Source organism: Oryx dammah, unplaced genomic scaffold (assembly GCF_014754425.2).
Source record: "Oryx dammah isolate SB20612 unplaced genomic scaffold, SCBI_Odam_1.1 HiC_scaffold_28, whole genome shotgun sequence".
NCBI lineage: Eukaryota > Metazoa > Chordata > Mammalia > Artiodactyla > Bovidae > Oryx > Oryx dammah.
Window position 1 is genome coordinate 20,398,483 of NW_024070212.1, and position 17,889 is coordinate 20,416,371.

General features: G+C 49.6%; 1 protein-coding gene across 1 annotated transcript; it reads left to right on the forward strand.

Annotated features, from left to right (window-relative positions):
• Nucleotides 1-14: 14 nt before the first annotated feature.
• Nucleotides 15-17,763, forward strand: ITGA10 (integrin subunit alpha 10). The gene is made up of 30 exons (XM_040230841.1): nucleotides 15-823; nucleotides 2,291-2,402; nucleotides 2,602-2,711; nucleotides 3,293-3,384; nucleotides 3,610-3,724; nucleotides 4,649-4,776; nucleotides 4,950-5,098; nucleotides 6,325-6,475; nucleotides 6,625-6,790; nucleotides 6,927-7,000; nucleotides 7,248-7,392; nucleotides 7,599-7,747; nucleotides 7,982-8,125; nucleotides 8,260-8,463; nucleotides 9,195-9,325; nucleotides 9,734-9,900; nucleotides 9,985-10,127; nucleotides 10,545-10,658; nucleotides 10,861-10,946; nucleotides 11,101-11,242; nucleotides 11,401-11,493; nucleotides 11,655-11,731; nucleotides 11,890-11,979; nucleotides 12,414-12,498; nucleotides 12,667-12,780; nucleotides 13,046-13,126; nucleotides 13,279-13,392; nucleotides 15,303-15,398; nucleotides 15,674-15,787; nucleotides 16,107-17,763. The coding sequence occupies exons 1-30, from the start codon at nucleotides 772-774 to the stop codon at nucleotides 16,170-16,172; spliced, it is 3,504 nt and encodes a 1,167-aa protein (XP_040086775.1). The 5' UTR covers nucleotides 15-771; the 3' UTR covers nucleotides 16,173-17,763.
• Nucleotides 17,764-17,889: the final 126 nt, after the last annotated feature.

The window sequence follows — 17,889 nt, forward strand, 5'->3', positions numbered from 1 at the left end:
AGCCACTGGCATCATTACCTGCAGACTTTTATTGAGTGTCTACAGTATGTAGGCCATAATACTAAGTGGTAGAGATATAAAAAGCTAAGAGGCACCATGGTCCCAACTGCAGAAGTTTATAACCTAGCTGAGGAGATGAGGGTATAATGGTAAAGTAATTATACTGGTTCCACAAAACATACCCCATACCAATATGGTTTATATTTCCTCCAAAAGCTATAATACCATAAGTAGCATAGGCTAAGAGTCACAAGCAGAACTAAGTGGAGTCGGTGAGTCTTGGTTTGTGGGTGGGCTGTGTCTTCACTAGTTCAAACTCTTTGAGTAGGTGGGGAAATGGTATCACTGTTATCAACTCTTTCATTTTCCATATTCCAGATTGAGATAAGTAAGGTTAGGAAGTAAAAAGAATCTATTTCCCAGTCCTATCTTCTATTCCAAACTCGGGGAAAGCATTATTGCTTCCAACAACAAAGGACAGAAAAAAAGGAATAGAAAGAAATGACAAGAAAGAGTTATGTTCTCTTTGGAAACTGAGATGATGCCTCCAGGGGGCAGCACCAAGGCAGAGAAATACACTAAAATCTCTCATTCCTCCTTTCCTTGGGCTAGGGCTCCCCACAGTTCCCCACCATCACTCCTCCCATTCCTTCCAACTTTATTTTTAGCTGCCAGTGGGAGGGGGCAGGATGGGAGGGAAAGTAAAGAAAACAGAGAAGGAGAGGGACAGAGGCATAGAGGACTTCTCACACGGACAGAGAACATCAAGGCATGGAATTCCCCCTCATCCCTCACCTGTTCTTGCCCCTGACGTTCCTGACAGGTGAGGGAGGTTAACTTCTTGGTTTCTGGTGGGAATGGAAGATACACAGATTTTTGGCCTTGGGACCTTTACGGTTAAAATTCTTTGAGAGTTAGGTGGTGAGGTTAACTGGTTCTGTGTGTGTGTGTGTATGTGTACATGAGTGCACATGCATGCATGGGTTTGCGTTTTTATGCCCACACATATGACTGCCTGGCAAAGGCTGAGGCTGTCCACTGCCTTGTGTAATATTTGTGTCCAATTATATAAAACTTTGTCCTTAACCTTGGAGTCGACCAAAAAGAAACGTGATGTGAACTTCCACGTGGCTCATCTGATTACTATTATCTGCCCCCACCCCTCCCTAATTCTCTCTGTCCTTGGTGGTCTCTGGGCTCCTGAGGCATAACTAACTAGCAGTGTGGTCAGAACTCTGGGTTTATCTAACCAATGAGCTACAGTTACTGGTCATGCAGCCCTACCAGCTTCCCAGATGCAATAAGGCTCACATACAAAATACCTTTCTGAAAATGAGCATGTTTGAGACAGAGCAATCGCCATCGGTGAAAGTGGTGGTGGGGTGGCCTGAGAGGGGCTACGTGAAGGAGCAAGTCGCAGGGAAAGAAGCATGGGAGGGACAAGAGGCCTGGAATTTTTCCTCATCAGTGCCCTGTAATCTTTGTTTCCTAAAATACCAGCTCTGATTTTAAGCGGCTTGGAGTTGGGAGGGAAGAGTCAGCCAGGACATGATTGCGGGGGTCTTCAGAGTGGGCTGAGAGTTAAGGAAGAAATGCAAGCAGGCAGGGGGTGTCATGAGGGGGATGAGTTAGGAAGCAGATTGGGAGAAACTCTGGGAGTGATGGGACCCTTGGAAAGGATGGATGGCAAACCATGTGTGTAGGCAGGCAAGTGGCTCCACCCAGTTAATTGCCACTGAGGTTTTCCAGGGCTGGAATCAACCAGAGACCTAGACACTGGAGAAAGAGCGTGAGAGAGTAACAATGATACTGGGAGTCAAGAAGAAACGATACCCAAACATGCAGTGTTCTCTAACTTTCTCTTGTTCTCCCTATGGTCCTGGATTTGGGTAGAGTTTGCAAAGAATAGTTTTTCTGGGGCTGCAGAAAGGCAACCCTCACTTGGCCTGGAGAGGAGGATGTGTAGGAGGAATGATGTAGAAAAGAGGAAGTTGCCTCTTCCAGGCATGTCTGTGAATGAGATTTCAAGGATAGGAATGGAAATACAGCTGTGCAACAGCATGGCAGAGGGCCACAGCTTAGACATCTCTACCCAAACACAGGAAGGAAATCATCCTTGCTTGGAGCTCTGAGTGCATGACATTGATGGAGTCCAGGGCAGCTTGTAAGAGGAAGGGATTTAGGCTGAGATCTGTATGTTCCCTTTGCGGCTTCTCTCTAGCTTTTCCTCTGTGTACTCATTAGCCTTTCTGATTGCTTCCTGCTAACCGTATGATCCTCGCCCCACCAGGTCTCTGCCTCCCCTTTAACCTGGATGTGCATCGCCCACGCCTATTTCTAGGCCCACCGGAGGCTGAATTTGGATACAGTGTCTTACAACATGTTGGGGGTGGACGACAATGGTGAGGGGGAAACTAGAGGGCCGAGGGATTGGGACTGGAGTAGAACTGTTAAAGGGGAGGCAAGGTGGCTGGAAATATAAACTAACCTGGTTCTTTGGAAGTGACTGGGGCTCTAGACTTGCCATCACCACGCCCCTTCCCTCTGGCCTATCTTAAGTGTCATATTCACACTGTGCTTGTATTCATTTCCTCTCCCCAGGATGCTGGTGGGTGCCCCCTGGGATGGGCCTTCAGGTGACCGAAGGGGGGACGTTTATCGCTGCCTTGTAGGGGGCTCCCACAGTGCCCCATGTGCCAAGGGCCACTTGGGTAAGAAGATTCCTCACTCTTCTAACCCCTAACCTTAATATACTAGTGGCTTTGATCCCTTACATCTCACTTCTTTTTAAAAAATTTTTTGGATTATAATTAATTTACAATGTTGTGTTATTTTCAAGTGTACAGCAAAACGGTTCAGTTATACATACACATGTATCCATTCTTTTTCAGATTCTTTTCTCATATAGGTTGTTACAGAATGTTGAGTAGAGTTTCCTGTGCTATACAGTAGGTCCTTGTTGGTTATCTATTTTATATTAATAGTGTGTGTATGTTAATCTCAAGCTCCTAATTTATCCCCCATCCTACATTTCCCCTTTGGTAACCATAAATGTGTTTTCTAAGTCCATAAGTCTGTTTCTGTTTTGTAAACAAGTTCATTTATATAGTTAAAAAAATTAGATTCCACATATGAGTAATATCACACCTCACTTATTCACCTCCATATCCCACACACTCCTCGTTCCTGACTTGATCCTGACCCCTTCTCATCCTCTTCCAAAATCACCTTGAACTCAGTCACCCCATCTGTGACCTCGTGACCTCATGTTCTTCCACTCTCCTTCGACCAGGCGACCATCCACTAGGAAACTCATCTCGTCCTGCTGTGAATATGCACCTGGGGATGTCTCTGCTAGAGACAGATGGCAATGGGGGATTCATGGTAAGCTAAGGAAAGAGTGGTGATAGAGTCTCTGGAGGTTCGTGGTAGAGAAAAGGGCAGTCTGGCAAGGGAAACTGGTCTATGGGCAGAGGTCCGGGAATTAAAAACCTAGAAAGCAAGAAGGGAAATCTCGGGGAGTGGTCTCACTGCCTCCTTTGACGAGGAGCATATTCTGAGGGTGCCCTCGCAAGCCTGGGAGTAACTGTTTCCCTTCCCAATCCCCAGGCTTGCGCCCCTCTCTGGTCTCGCGCTTGCGGCTCGTCTGTCTTCAGTTCTGGAATATGTGCCCGTGTAGATGCTTCGTTCCGGCCCCAGGGAAGCCTGGCACCCACCGCACAACGTGAGCCAGGAGAAGGGCCTAAGTCCCCAGAATAGGGGGTGCAGGGTGGGAAAAAGATAGGGCCTCAGTGTATGATGCTTGACCAGGGACCTGCATGGCTATCCTCACTGCGACCTAACTTGTGTGTGAAGGCTCCATGTTTCCTAACAGATGACAATTCAGACTCATTACCAGGGTATCAAGACTCCATGAACTGATTTAGTTCAGTCACTCAGTTGTGTCCGAACTGATTTAACCAACTTCAGAACTCAACTTTCACTATATTCCTCCATACCCTACATCTTAGCTATAGCCTTCACTTCACTTTTCTTGTATATGTCATCTGTTTTTATACCTTCATCTCCTTTTATTTAAAGTGTTCTCCACCCAAATGCCTTTCCTTATATTCTCCTCAAACATCTCCAGTCTTCAGTGTCTTCTCAGCTGCTGCCTCCTTTTATTCCCCACCATCAGAACTGATCCTCTATTGTTCTCTCACAACATAAAATGGTGCTAAGTTTCTACTTGTGCTTAATTCCATCTTCGTTGTTTTTGAGTCAATTGTATGTATTCCCATTTTCCCTTTTATTCAGTTCTATATTTACCTAGGACTGGGTAATCTTCCTTGTATGTAAGAAGTGCCTAATAGTTTGAATTAAATGTGCCCTCCTGTGACACAGTGGTAAAGAACCTTGCCAGTGCAGGAGACGTGGGTTCAATCCCTGGGTCAGGAAGATCCCCTGGAAAAGGAAATGGCAACCCATTCCAGTATTCTTGCCTGGGAAATCCCATGGACAAAGAAGCCTGGTGGGCTATAGTCTATGGGGTCATAAAGAGTCAGACACGATTGAACGATTAACACTTTCCTGTGACCTCTTTCCTTGTTGCCCCCATGCCCAGTATCCTTTGCCCTCTGTTTCCCATCACCGTTACCCCTTCTCCTAGGCTGCCCCACATACATGGATGTCGTCATCGTCTTGGATGGCTCCAACAGCATCTACCCTTGGTCTGAAGTTCAGACCTTCCTGCGAAGACTGGTAGGGAGATTGTTTATTGACCCGGAACAGATACAGGTAAGAGAAGGCAGGATGGATGGGCATGGAGGGAAGAATTAGGGAGAGAGAAGATAAATGTAGGCAGTATCTTCAGTAGTATCCAGGTGCTCGTCTCCCCTCCCTCACATGCTTTCTTCTCCCTCCCCCTGCCCATTACACACACTCCCTTAGAGTGCACACTTTATTCTCAGGTGGGGCTGGTACAGTATGGAGAGAGCTCTGTCCACGAGTGGTCCCTGGGAGATTTCCGAACCAAGGAAGAAGTGGTGAGAGCAGCAAGAAACCTGAGCCGGCGAGAGGGACGAGAAACAAAGACTGCTCAAGCAATAATGATGGCCTGGTGAGACACTGGGAAAGGGAGTTTGGGTGGCCAGAAGGGGTAGGGGAAGGTTTGGAGTGCAGTGTGTACATCCTGACATGTGTTGCTTGCTTATGTTTGTTTGCATGCTAATGGTAGGTGGGGTGAGTCTAAATTGCCCATCATTGCATTCCTCATTGCCTTTCTACAAAGTGTCTGTCTGTGTCTCTCAATGTTTTTGCTTTACGTCTGCAGATGGAATTCTGTCTGTATACCTCCAGTCCCCCTTTTTTAAAAAAAGATTTATTTGTTATTTGTTTATTGATTGATTGGTTGATTGATTGATTTTTGGCTGCTCTGGGTCTTTGTTGCCACATGCAGTCTTTCTCTAGTTGCAGCAAGCAGGCGCTACTCTTCGTTGCAGTGCACAGGCTTCTCACTGTGGTTACTTCTGTTGCGGAGCACGGGCTGTAGGGCTTTCGGGCTTTGGTAGTTGCAGCTCAAGAGCTCTGGAGCGCAGGCTCAGTAGTTGTGGCTCATGGGCTTAGCTGCTTTGTGGCATGTGGAACCTTCCTGGACCAGGAAGCAAACCTGTGTCCCTTGCATTGGCAGGCAGATTCTCAACCACGGAGCCACCAGGGACGCCCCTTCACTCCCACTTTGATGTTGGCCCTTGGATTCTCCACCACTCATGTCCTCACTCATTTTCCAAACTCGCCAAAACTCATCTCTGGGAAGACTCCCCTGACCTGACCATTCTTTATTCTACGTACTGGTGGCTCAGCTGGTAAAGAATCTGCCTGCAGTATAGGAGACCTGGGCTCATTCCCTGGTTGGGAAGATCCCCTGGAGAAGGGAATGGCAACCCACTCCAGTATTCTTGCTTGGAGAATTCCATGGACAGAGGAGCCTGGCAGGCAGGCTACATGTTTCAGGGGGTCCAAAGATTTGGTTGCAACTAACACTTTCACTTTTTTCCCCCTCACCCTTAATATTTATCCCCCTAAATACAATATTTGCTGAATGAATCTGTGAGTGGATGGATTTTACACTTATGTGCACTGATGATATACTGCCCTGTATGTTATAGGACACCTCGACACTTGAGCTTTTATTACTGTGTCCCGGTCTCTATGCTAGACAGTTGGGGAAATGGGCTAAAAGGCAAAAGGTCTGACCTCAGTCAACGGCTGACAGTGTTAAGTACTGGATATGTGTATCTATCTGCACACATCTGATCACAGCTCACTCCTTGTTTCTCTTCTCAGCACAGAAGGATTCAGTCAGTCCCACGGGGGCCGACCAGAGGCTGCCAGGCTACTGGTGGTTGTCACTGATGGAGAGTCCCATGATGGAGAAGAGCTTCCCACAGCACTACAGGCCTGTGAGGCTGGAAGAGTGACACGCTATGGGATTGCTGTGAGAATCAACTCTGGATCTGGAAGGATGGAAGGGGGTGGGGATGGTGACACTGAGGACTGGGAACTTAAGGAAAACGGATATTGATAACTTCCCAGACCACTCACAACATACAACTAACAGACTCTGCCTTGATCTCCTGACCCCAGGTCCTTGGTCACTACCTCCGGCGGCAGCGAGACCCCAGTTCTTTCCTGCGAGAAATCAGAGCTATTGCCAGTGATCCAGACGAGAAATTCTTCTTCAATGTCACAGATGAAGCGGCACTGACTGACATTGTGGATGCGTTAGGGGACCGGATTTTTGGCCTTGAGGGTAATGATTACCCTGGAGAAAAAGAGGACAGGGCAGGGGGAGTTGTGGGGTATAGGTGGGGTTCTGGAAAAAGTTTATTAGGTCAAAGGGGGAACCATCTTCCCTTATATTGCCTCAATGTTTTCTTACACTCCAGGATCCCATGGAGAAAATGAAAGCTCCTTTGGGCTGGAAATGTCTCAGATTGGTTTCTCTACTCATCAGCTAAAGGTTGGACAGACTCTGACCTCCCCCACCCATGACCCCTCTCAACATCTGACTCCTTTCAGCCTCTAATTCAGACAACTTCAATCCCAGTGCTCTTCTACACTGCACCTTTAACTAATGTCCATGCTGACCTTCCCATGCCTTTCCAACCGACGCCAGTCTCCTCTCAGGGACCCTCTCACTCCTGGAGAATTTTTTCTTCTTATTCCCCACTGTCTTTTCAGCGACCCCATCTGATTCTGCCCTACAGGATGGGATTCTCTTTGGAATGGTGGGGGCTTATGACTGGGGGGGCTCAGTGTTATGGCTTGAAGAAGGTCGCCGCCTCTTCCCACCACGGACAGCCCTGGAAGAGGAATTTCCCCCTGCATTGCAGAACCATGCAGCCTACCTGGGTGAGTAGCAGAGAGCTGCAAAGGATTAGAGGGTGGCGAGGAAAAATGCTTCCCCAGTGGGCGCTATCAGGTACTTACTGCTAACTCATGCAGTTTCTCACTGATCTGCTACTTTCCTTGGGACCCCCTTCTGTGCCTTTAGGGAACCCTCCTACTCTGACCCCATTTTCTTTCCCTTTCACCCCTAATTCCTTATCCACTTCTAGGTTACTCTGTTTCCTCCATGTTTTTGCGGGGTGGTCGCCGCCTATTTCTCTCAGGGGCGCCTCGGTTTAGTCATCGAGGAAAGGTCATCGCCTTCCAACTTAAGAAAGATGGGGCTGTGAGGGTCGCCCAGAGTCTCCAGGGGGAGCAGGTAGGGCATCCAAGGTGAGGGATGAGGCCCGTGGGTCCCCAGGGACTCCAGGCTGTTGGGGGAGGGACTCCAGGCTGTGGGGGAAGATGGTGAAGGGGCAAGAGAGGGGCCTTAGAAATGTGTGATGAATTCTGGTTGTCAGGGGTGTGAGGACCGGATCGGCAGGTGCTTCCCACTTGTCCATAATTTTGCCTTCCCTTTCCCCTGGGATCACCACTGCCCACCACTCTCCAGATTGGCTCATACTTTGGCAGTGAACTCTGCCCACTGGACATCGATGGGGATGGAATAACTGATGTCTTACTTGTGGCTGCCCCCATGTTCCTGGGGCCCCAGAACAAGGAGACAGGACGTGTTTATGTGTATCTGGTGGGCCAGGTGAGATGTGCTGGGATGCCCTAGAACTTGTCTGTGGGGGGTGGAGGGGGAGGGGAGGCACACACATTTGAGGGCTGGCCGACAGGTCAGGACTCTCTGATCAGCACCTTCGGTCTTCTCCTCACCTCCACCAGCCGTCCTTGCTGACACTCCAGAGAACACTTCAGCCAGAATCCCCCCAGGATGCTCGGTTTGGCTTTGCCATGGGTGCTCTTCCTGATTTGAACCAAGATGGTTTTGCTGATGTGGCTGTGGGGGCGCCGCTGGAGGATGGGCACCGTGGAGCCCTGTACCTCTATCACGGGGCCCAGAGAGGAGTCAGGCCGCGTCCTGCACAGGTTAGAAGAGCCCCGATGAAGCAGGGGCATGGTGAGGGGAAGGGGGTACACACCCTTTTCTTATCATTGTTCTCCTGGGCTTGAGACCCAAACCAAACAAGTGCCCTTTCTTGATTGTTTATTTTTATTTATTTATTTTTGGCTGGGCTGAGTCTTTGTTGCTTTTGTAAGGGCTTTCTCTAGTTGTGGTGAGTGGGGGCTACTCTTTGTTTAGGTGCTCGGCCTTCTGACTGCGGTGGCTTCTCTTGTTGCGGAGCACGGGCTCTAGGCTCTCAGGCTTCAGTAGTTGTGGCCCACAGGCTCAGTAGCTGTGGCTCACAGGTCCGAGTGGACAGGCTTCAGTAGTTGCAGCACGAGGGCTCAGTACTTGTGACTCTCGGGCTCTAGAGCGTAGGCTCAGGAGTTGTGGCACATGGGGTTAGTTGCTCTGCAGCATGTGGAATCTTCCCGGACTAGGGATTGAACCTGTGTCCCCTGCACTGGCAGGTGGAGTCTTATCCACCTGGGAAGTCCAACAAGTGCCTTTGTTTTTGTTTTTGTTATTTAATCAGTAGTCAAAAAGGTGAGGTGATGGGGGCAGGAAACATATCGCTATACTAGAGACTCCTGAACACACTCAAGTTTTTCTCCTTCCTCCTCATGCTTGAGGGGAGAATTAGAAAAAGCCGGATGGGAGGCCTCAGAAACCAGGTGTGTGAGTCCCTGTTCAGTCTCTCCTCTCTCCCTCTCAGCGGATTGCCGCTGTCTCCATGCCGCAGGCCCTCAGCTACTTTGGCCGAAGTGTGGACGGCCGGCTGGATCTAGACGGTGATGACCTGGTCGATGTGGCTGTGGGTGCCCAAGGGGCAGCCATCCTGCTCAGGTGAGCAGGTGCAACTCAGGCAGCAGTGGACAACATGGCACAGCTGTTAAAAGCAAGGGCTTTGGAGTCACAGACTTATATCTGGCTTCTTGATCAACTTACTCTGTGCCTCCATTCTCCTAGTTTATAAAATGGGAATAATACCTATACCTGCCTTATAGGCTTGTGGTGAGGATTAAATGTGATAATCCGTACAAAGATCTAAACACCATGCCTAGAGCACATGGCAAGTGCTTATTGAATATCAGCTATTAGCTTACTTGTGTCCAAAGGTTCAGGGGAGGCTGGCTCGTGTGTCGCCCAGCTCCTTATTCTTTCCTTTGACCTCAGGGAGGCAAATACTGGGGATCACCTTTCTCTAAGGGCTTTCCTCCCATAGCTAGACTTTCTTTCCCACCCTGTTCCCAGCTCCCGGCCCATTGTCCGCCTGGCCCCTTCACTAGATGTGACCCCGCCGGCCATCAGCGTGGTTCAGAGGGACTGTAAGAGGCGAGGCCAGGAGGCAACCTGCCTGTCCGCAGCCCTTTGCTTCCAAGTGACCTCCCGCACTCCTGGCCGCTGGGATCGCCGATTCCGTGAGTGACTGGGCAGCAGTCCAACCCCTCCCTGCCCTAGTCTTGGGACCCCTCTCCACCTGCACTCTTGCCCACCCCATTCAGATGTGCGGTTCACAGCATCGCTGGACGAGTGGACAACTGCAGCCCGGGCAGCATTTGATGGCTCTGGCCAGAGGCTGCCCCCTCGGCGGCTCCGGCTCAGTGTGGGGAACATCACTTGTGAGCAACTGCACTTCCATGTGCTGGTGAGGAGAGGGCAGGAACTGCTTGCCATCAGGGCCTGGGAGTGAAAGGCTGCATCAGAGGAGGAGACTCTGTTGGGCCGGCAAGCAATCTGAAGTGGGAAAAGTGAGAGTTCAGACTTTGGAGGCAGGCTGATCTGGGTTTGAATCCTGCTCTGCCATTTAGCACCTGTGCATTCTGGCAAGTCGCATCACCTACAAACCTTAGTTTCCTTGCCTGAAAAGGGGAAATTAATAATAACAACGTTATAGGAGTTGTCTTAGAATTAAATTTAATAGTATTGATAAAACCTTAGGACAGTACCTAGCACACAGGAAGTGCTCAGTAAATGATCAGTGTAATTATCACATTCTACCAAGATTCCTGGGTCATCTCCCTTACCCTGGTTCCCCATGAGCCTTCACTCTGGTTTCTCTCAGGATACGTCAGATTACCTCCGGCCAGTGTCCTTGACTGTGACCTTTGCTTTGGACAACACCACAAAGCCAGGGCCTGTGCTGGATGAGGGCTCACCCACCTCCATCCGAAAGCTGGTCAGCAGTGCCAAGCCCTGCCCTGCCTCCGCTTTGCCACACTGCGCTTCTCAGTGAATTCAAGAGAAAGGGGTGGGGGCAGACATGAGATCACAGTGGGATCTGACCTAGGCACCTGCTCTTCTCTTTTCACTTGTCCTCCAATCCCATTCTTTTTCCCCATGCCTTCCTCTCAGTCCTCAGCCCCTTCTCTCTCCTCTAGGTCCCCTTCTCCAAGGACTGTGGCCCTGACAATGAATGTGTCGCAGATTTGGTACTTCAAGCTAATATGGACATCAGAGGCTCCAGGTGGGATGGACATGAATGGGCCAAACCAGGCTGACTTGAGACAGACCAGAAGGGACTTGAAGGGAGATGGGGGGCTGTTTCTTGCCCAGGAAAACAGAAATGAGGCTTCTGGCTCTCCTTCAACTCTGGGCTGCCCTTTATCCACCACTCCTAGGAAGGACCCGTTCGTGGTTCAAGGGGGTCGGCGGAAAGTGCTGGTGTCAGCAACTCTGGAGAACAAGAAGGAGAATGCCTACAACACTAGCCTGAGTCTCAGCTTCTCCAGAAACCTCCACCTGTCCAGTTTCACTCCTCAGGTGCCCTTGGGGAAGGGAGTTCAGGGGAATCAGGGAAGGAGGAAGACAACTGGAGTGCTGGCTTTGAGGGCATCTGGGAAAGGCTGTGTTTAGAGGCTGCAGGCAAGAGGGCAGTTGCAGCCCCAGCACAGCCTTCACCCTGCTTCCTCTGTTCTCAGAGCAACAGCCCAGTGAAGGTGGAGTGTGCAGCCCCCGTCCCGCATGCCCGGCTCTGCAGCGTGGGGCATCCTGTCTTCCAGATGGGAGCCAAGGTGAGTCGGGGCCTAGGATGAGAAGGGGGCTTTGAGAGATCAGGGGTTGGAATCTGTGGGGCCTGGGAGTTTAGGGAAGGAGGCTCACAGATGGGCTCCCATTCCTCTGTAGTTGTCTCATGAAGAGAAACCTACCATGTCCCCATGTCCTTTGCCCCTAGGTGACCTTCCTGCTAGAGTTTGAGTTTAGCTGCTCCTTCCTCCTGAGCCAGGTCCTTGTGAGGCTGACGGCCACTAGGTGAGAGGAGTGGGCATCTCCTCCCAGCCCTCTCCTGTTAGGTCTTGATGGGGGTGGTGTGGGAGTGAGGGTGGCGGTGGAAGAAGCATGACTCCCTCACTCCAGAGAAAGGGGATCTGAGACAGGGCTGGGATGTGAGCCTCCCCTTGACCCTACAGCAGTAGCCTGGAGAGAAACGGAACGCTTCGCGATAACACAGCCCAGACCTCAGCCTACATTCAGTATGAGCCTCACCTCCTATTCTCCAGGTATGGCTCAGCTCCTCACTGGGACCCCATTCGGACCCCAGACTCGTCCTCTTTATGTTCGCTCCCTCTCCCTCCATTTGCTTCAGTGCTTCTGAACACCAAACCCCTGGGGTTGCCCCATCTTTTTGGCCTTAATCCCACTCATGCTAAACCTTCTCTTTTAAGCATTTCTCTTTCCTAGGTATGGGTATACCTATACATCCTAGCTGTAGGGCTTTGCTGGGCCCTGGGGGTTAGAGCTGGGGTGGTGGGATGTGGCCATAAAGTTTATGCCATGTCTGTGTCATATTTCATTTCTGTCTTCGCTGTGTAACCCCATATCTTTATCCATGTGCTGGCCCTTCCTACCACAAATCTGTCCGTGTACTGATCGTGTGCCCGGGTTTCTGTGTCATGGCTGTGACCATGCACTTCCTGACTTGATGTCCACGCAGTGAGTCCACTCTGCACCGCTATGAGGTCCACCCATATGGAACCCTCCCAGTGGGCCCTGGCCCCGAATTCAAAACCACTCTTAGGGTGAGAAGCCAGAGGGGCCTTGGTATGAGCAGAGGGATGGAGAGGAGTCCTGGGAGAAGGATGGGAAGGGTCTCTCTTAGATTTCAGTGGCATCGAGGGTAAAGCGGAACAGGTGAGGAAAGGTCTTTCTCTGTCTCTCACCTCTTCCTTTTCCAATCCTCCTTTTAGGTTCAGAACCTTGGCTGCTATGTGGTCAGCGGCCTTATCATCTCAGCCCTCCTTCCAGCTGTGGCCTATGGGGGCAATTACTTCCTGTCACTGTCTCAAGTCATCACTAACAATGTGAGTCTGGCCTGGGGGCCTATGGAACCCTGCCACCTTGATCTGGTGGACTCACCCAGCTCCTCATCTGCTGGGTCTCTGCTCTCAGAGATCCTCCCTCTCTGGGGGGGAAGGGGCTTTCTTTTCCATATGTACCTTCTTTGAGAAGAAAGAAAGGGGTTACCCAGGGAAGAACTTCAAGAGTGTGGATGGTGTGCTCCTGCTCAGCCTGGAGGGGCCGGCCTCTCGCCATCCAGGGGATCCCTCAAGTTGGCTCTTCCTCTAGGCAAGCTGCACAGTGCAGAACCTGACCAAACCCCCAGGGCCCCCTGTGCATCCAGAGGAGCTTCAGCACACAAGCAGGCTGGTATGAGTCACAGGGGGGTGAAGAAGGTGTCCAGAGCAGGAATGCAGGGAGGAACAGTGGAGTTCAGAGCTTTGGGTGGAAGGTAGAGCCCGGGGTGGGGCATGGGGATTGTTCCCCCTCCAGGGTCCTGATCTGTCTCTCTCTTCCGATAGAATGAGAGCAATACCCGCTGCCAGGTTGTGAGGTGCCACCTTGGGCGGCTGGCAAAGGGGACCGAGATCTCTGTTGGACTACTGAGGCTGGTTCACAATGAATTTTTCCGGAGGGTAAACGTTTCCTTTTCTACTACTCTCCCCTGCTGCTGCTATCTGGGACTTTAGCATAGGCATTTCGGAGACAGACTCATGTTCAGGTTTGAGCTTCGCCTCCTACTAGTGAAGTGAAGTCGCTCAGTCATGCCCGACTCTTTGCGACCCCATGGACAGTGGCCTGCACCAAGCTCTGCCGTCCATGGGATTTTCCAGGCAAGAGTACTGGAGTGGGTTGCCATTTCCTTCTCCAGGGAATCTTCCCGACCCAGGGATCGAACCCAGGTCTCCCACATTGTAGACAGACACTTTACCATCTGAGCCACCAGGGAAGTCCTCCTACTAGCAAAGTTATTTGATTTTTCTAACCTTCTTTCTCCTCATCTCTAAAATAAGGAAGAAAATATCTACTTCATGAGGTTGTTGTAAAGCACAAACTAATGAGATGCACTCACTCAAAGCTAGTTACTGTTTTTGTATTTTCCTCCATTTATCATCTCTTAGTGTTATTATCACTAAGGTATATAGGACACCTAAATTCAATCAACTCATCAAATGCCTACTATATAAAAGGCCCTGTGTTATATATAAATTCCTCTGTGACTAAGGAGAATATCCCCAACATTTAGCATCGTGGCTTCCCAGATGACACTAGTAAAAGTTTCCCAGGTAAGGAACCTGCCTGCCAATGCAGGAGATGGAATATACTCGGGTTTGATCCCTGGGTTGAGAAGATCTCCTGGAAAAGGAAATGGCAACCCATTCCAGTATCCTTGCCTGGAAAATTCCATGGACAGAGGAGCCTGGCAGGCTACAGTCCATGGAGTTTCAAAGAGTCAGACATGACTGAGCATGTCTAGTTAACTCATTATAATGATTTAATATATTTTTATTAAATGAACCAGTAAAGAGTTGATATTACATGTAGGATATGCATGGAGGGTAGTGGAAAGTGATATTGTATAGTGAAAGGATCTAAATTATGAAAATTCTTTAAAGCTAAGGAGTTGAATTTAACATGATAGGCAGTCAGGAGTCAGTGTGAGTTCCTTAGCAGAGCAATGACATCTTAATTATAACAGCTGTTTAGTACTAGGGGTTTATATTGTACTTTCCTGTGTGCCATCTACTTTGAATAATATAAGATCCCTGGGATGTAGGCATTTTTCAGGAAAGTTAAGTCTGACAGACTATCCTTCCCTAAGTCCAGTTCTCTCTTTATCTCTCTTTGGTATCCTTTTTTCATTCATTTATTTACTCTTTTAACAAAGGTTTATTGAGAAGTTGTGCTAGGCACTAGGGACGTATAAGTTACTAACACTTGACCTCAAGGATTTTATAGTTCAACAGAGGTGAAAGAGAAATAAACAGAATATTATAACCTAGTCCAGGGTGATGGGGGTTAGGAGGAAACACTTTTCTACTTCCCAGAGGGGATGACATCTAAACTTCAACCTGAAGGAAGGGTAGGAGTTAGCCAAAAAAAGAGGGGTTGAATGCATTTCAAGAGGAGTAGAGCATGCAGAGTCCATGAAGGGCCACAGGCTTTCCTTCTGTTACCTTTCTTCTCTTTCGCTATTGCTCTCCAACTGTTTCCTCTGGTCTTGAGGGTCCTGGAAGTTATCCCCCCAGCCTCATCTTTGCCATTAGGGTCCTGAGACCTGTTCCACCTGATGCTGTTGTAGTTGTTAGTCGCTAAGTCATGTCTGATTTTTTTGCAGCCCCATGGACTATAGCCTATCAGGCTCCTCTGTCCATGGGATTTCCCAGGCAAGACTACTAGAGTGGGTTACCTTTTTCTTGTCTAGGGGATCTTCCTGAACCAGGGATCGAACCTCACTCTCCTGCATTGGCAGGCGGATTCTTTACCATTGAGCCACCAGGGAAGCCCAATCATGGCTCACTTTAAATCTCTTTCCATTCCACAGGCCAAATTCAAGTCTCTGACAGTGGTCAGCACCTTCGAACTGAGCACCGAGGAGGGCAGCGTCCTACTGCTGACGGAAGCCTCCCGGTGGAGCGAGGTGGGGCTGGAGACTGAGTTTGAGAGCTGTGAAACTAGCAAGGGTGGCAATACCATCAGGGCACCCGTGAGCTTGTTCACAACAGGGGTGTCTTCATTAGGCAGCATTCAGGGAGTCAGAAGTGATTAGTCAGAATGGTGGATCCCCCTGCCTCCATTCTGACCTCAGTTTCTTTCCTTTTATTCTTCTGTTTGGGGGCTGAGTTTGCTACAGTGTGGGGTGAAGCTAACTGGGCAAAAGGGTGCAAGTAAAAACCAGCTGTCCTCTCTATGCAGAGCCTCCTGGAGGTGATTCAGTCCCGCCCTGTCCTCATCTCTCTGTGGATCCTCATTGGCAGTGTCCTGGGAGGGCTGCTCCTGCTTGCTCTCCTTGTTTTTTGCCTTTGGAAGGTAAGCACTGCTGAAGTGGACGGTATGCCACTATGCCACTATGCCAGTATGGGGCATGGTGCCCATGAGTTAAGGTAGCCTTCATTACAGCAGGGAAAACTGGGTTTGTGCTGGGCAACTAAGCAGGCTGTGGGTGTCTCCAGATCTCCTTCACTGTCCTCCAGGAATCTTAGTTGAATTAAACCAAAGCCAAATAAAATAAATTTGAATCTCATTTTTGGAAGCAGAACAAAACTGAAGGCTTCAGATACCTCTAAGGGCCTTTGGCAGGGTCTCTAGGCAGGGCATTTGGTGATGACTCTTATCTCTTTCCCTACAGCTTGGCTTCTTTGCCCGGAAGAAAATCCCCGAGGAAGAAAAGAGAGAAGAGAAATTGGAGCAATGAACGTAGAATAAAGTCCGTAAAGACCTCTCTTGCAGCTTCTCCAAAAGACCTGCCTAAGAGCAGAAGTTTGGGGGCTCAGATGGTACAAGAGGAAGAAAGCCTCTGGACTGTCTCCCCAGACCTGCAGCCTGATTTGACTTTTGAGTCATAAGGATGCTGCTGGCAAGAGATGAGGCCTCACCTCAGACAAGAAGGGCTGGCACTAAAACCAGGAACATTCTCACCCTGTGCTTCCCTCTTTGTGATCCTGGCTCCAGAGCTTACACTGGGGCCTTAGTGTAGGGCCCCTTTTTTCCCCTGTCCCTGGGAATCAGCATTGTTTTGCCTAGGTCTCTGACTTCTTACAGATTCCGCCACTATATCCTCCCTCACAGTTTGGAAAGGACTAGGGTTATCTTCCACCATTCCCCTACCTCTCACCTTCCTGCCTTCTCCCCACTCCACAGGAGAGCGCTGACGTTGGCTTGCACGAAGTAAAGTCAACATCTGCTGCTTTCCTGTGGAGTCTGGTGATTCAGAGGGCCGGATGGGGAGAGTCAACAGGAAAAAAGGAGGGAGGAGGAAAAGCCACAAGAGACATTCTGTACAATTCCAAGAAACAGAGAAGCCTTTAGACAGGCAACTGCCATTCCCCCTGAAACCCGAGACTTTCGTGGTGCACTCGCCTGCGCTTGCCCGCCCTCAGGTGCTGGTGAAAGGGAACTGCTCCAGGCCTGCTGGGCAAGGGTTTCCCAGCTCTGCAGCCTTCTCTGGGAGCAAAGCCAGGGCTGGGTGCCGCATTCTCTAGAGCCAGGGGCCCCCATGTGGCTAGAGCTGGAATAACAGGGAAGACTGGATGCCCCAGGCAGTTTTTTCTTCTCAGGCCACACACCCTCTTGAGCCCTCCTTGGAGCCTCCTTATAGAAACTAGAGAGAAGGGACAGGGTTGCTGCTTGATGGTAGGAAACCCTTTCACCTTACTAGATTTGGGAGGCAGCAGTGCCAAGGGGTCTGAACAAGTAGGGTCTAAATTAAGGAAGAAGCTGAAGAAGGTGGCAAGAGGTCTCTGGGAAGCAAGCCTTTACTTGTTTGGTTATATAGCACAAATAGCTCCTAGGAAATATTTCTGGGGAATCTCCAGCCATACCTTGTGAGGCTTCTCTGGTGGCATCAGTTTACCAGCCCTTGCTTGAAGTTTACTGGAAATTCCCAAGTTAATTTCTATCTCTGAACAACCCCCACCCTCCATCCCCCCACCCTCAACTCACTTTTTGGTCATGGCCAGTAAAGAGAAGTGGATTCTCCTTGACAATTGGGTAACTTGCAGTTCTTTGTAACCAAGACTCTGAATACCAAAGTCAGATATTGGTTTCCAGAGAGCAGCTCTGACAGCCACTTGAAGAACCAACACCCATTTACAGCCCAGGAGAGGGGACCTGACCGGGCAGTTGACTAGCAGCCACAGATTCTCCTCCAGGGCTATTCTTGGGATCTGGTGAGAGGGTTTATTTTGACTTATCTCTGACCTTTTACAGACAGCATTGTCTCTGTTTCCTAATAAGGTGGACAGTTCATTAGATGGTCAGAACAAATAAAGTTCAGTATCAAATGACTTCTGATTCTTCTTGAGTTCCCTGGGATATAGACTGCTCACAAGTTGTGAGAGGTGGAGCCTTGATTCACCTGAGACCCTATACAGTAGAGTCCCTGGAAGATGAAGTTATAAAGGATTTAAAGT

Bases quoted from the DNA above. Each gene is read 5' to 3' on its own strand.
- ITGA10 (XM_040230841.1), top strand. From the start codon at position 772: ATGGAATTCCCCCTCATCCCTCACCTGTTCTTGCCCCTGACGTTCCTG. The intron at 9,326-9,733 runs GTGAGCAGGTGC...CCCTGTTCCCAG, and splicing joins GGGGCAGCCATCCTGCTCAG to CTCCCGGCCCATTGTCCGCC. The intron at 13,127-13,278 runs GTATGAGTCACA...CTCTTCCGATAG, and splicing joins TTCAGCACACAAGCAGGCTG to AATGAGAGCAATACCCGCTG.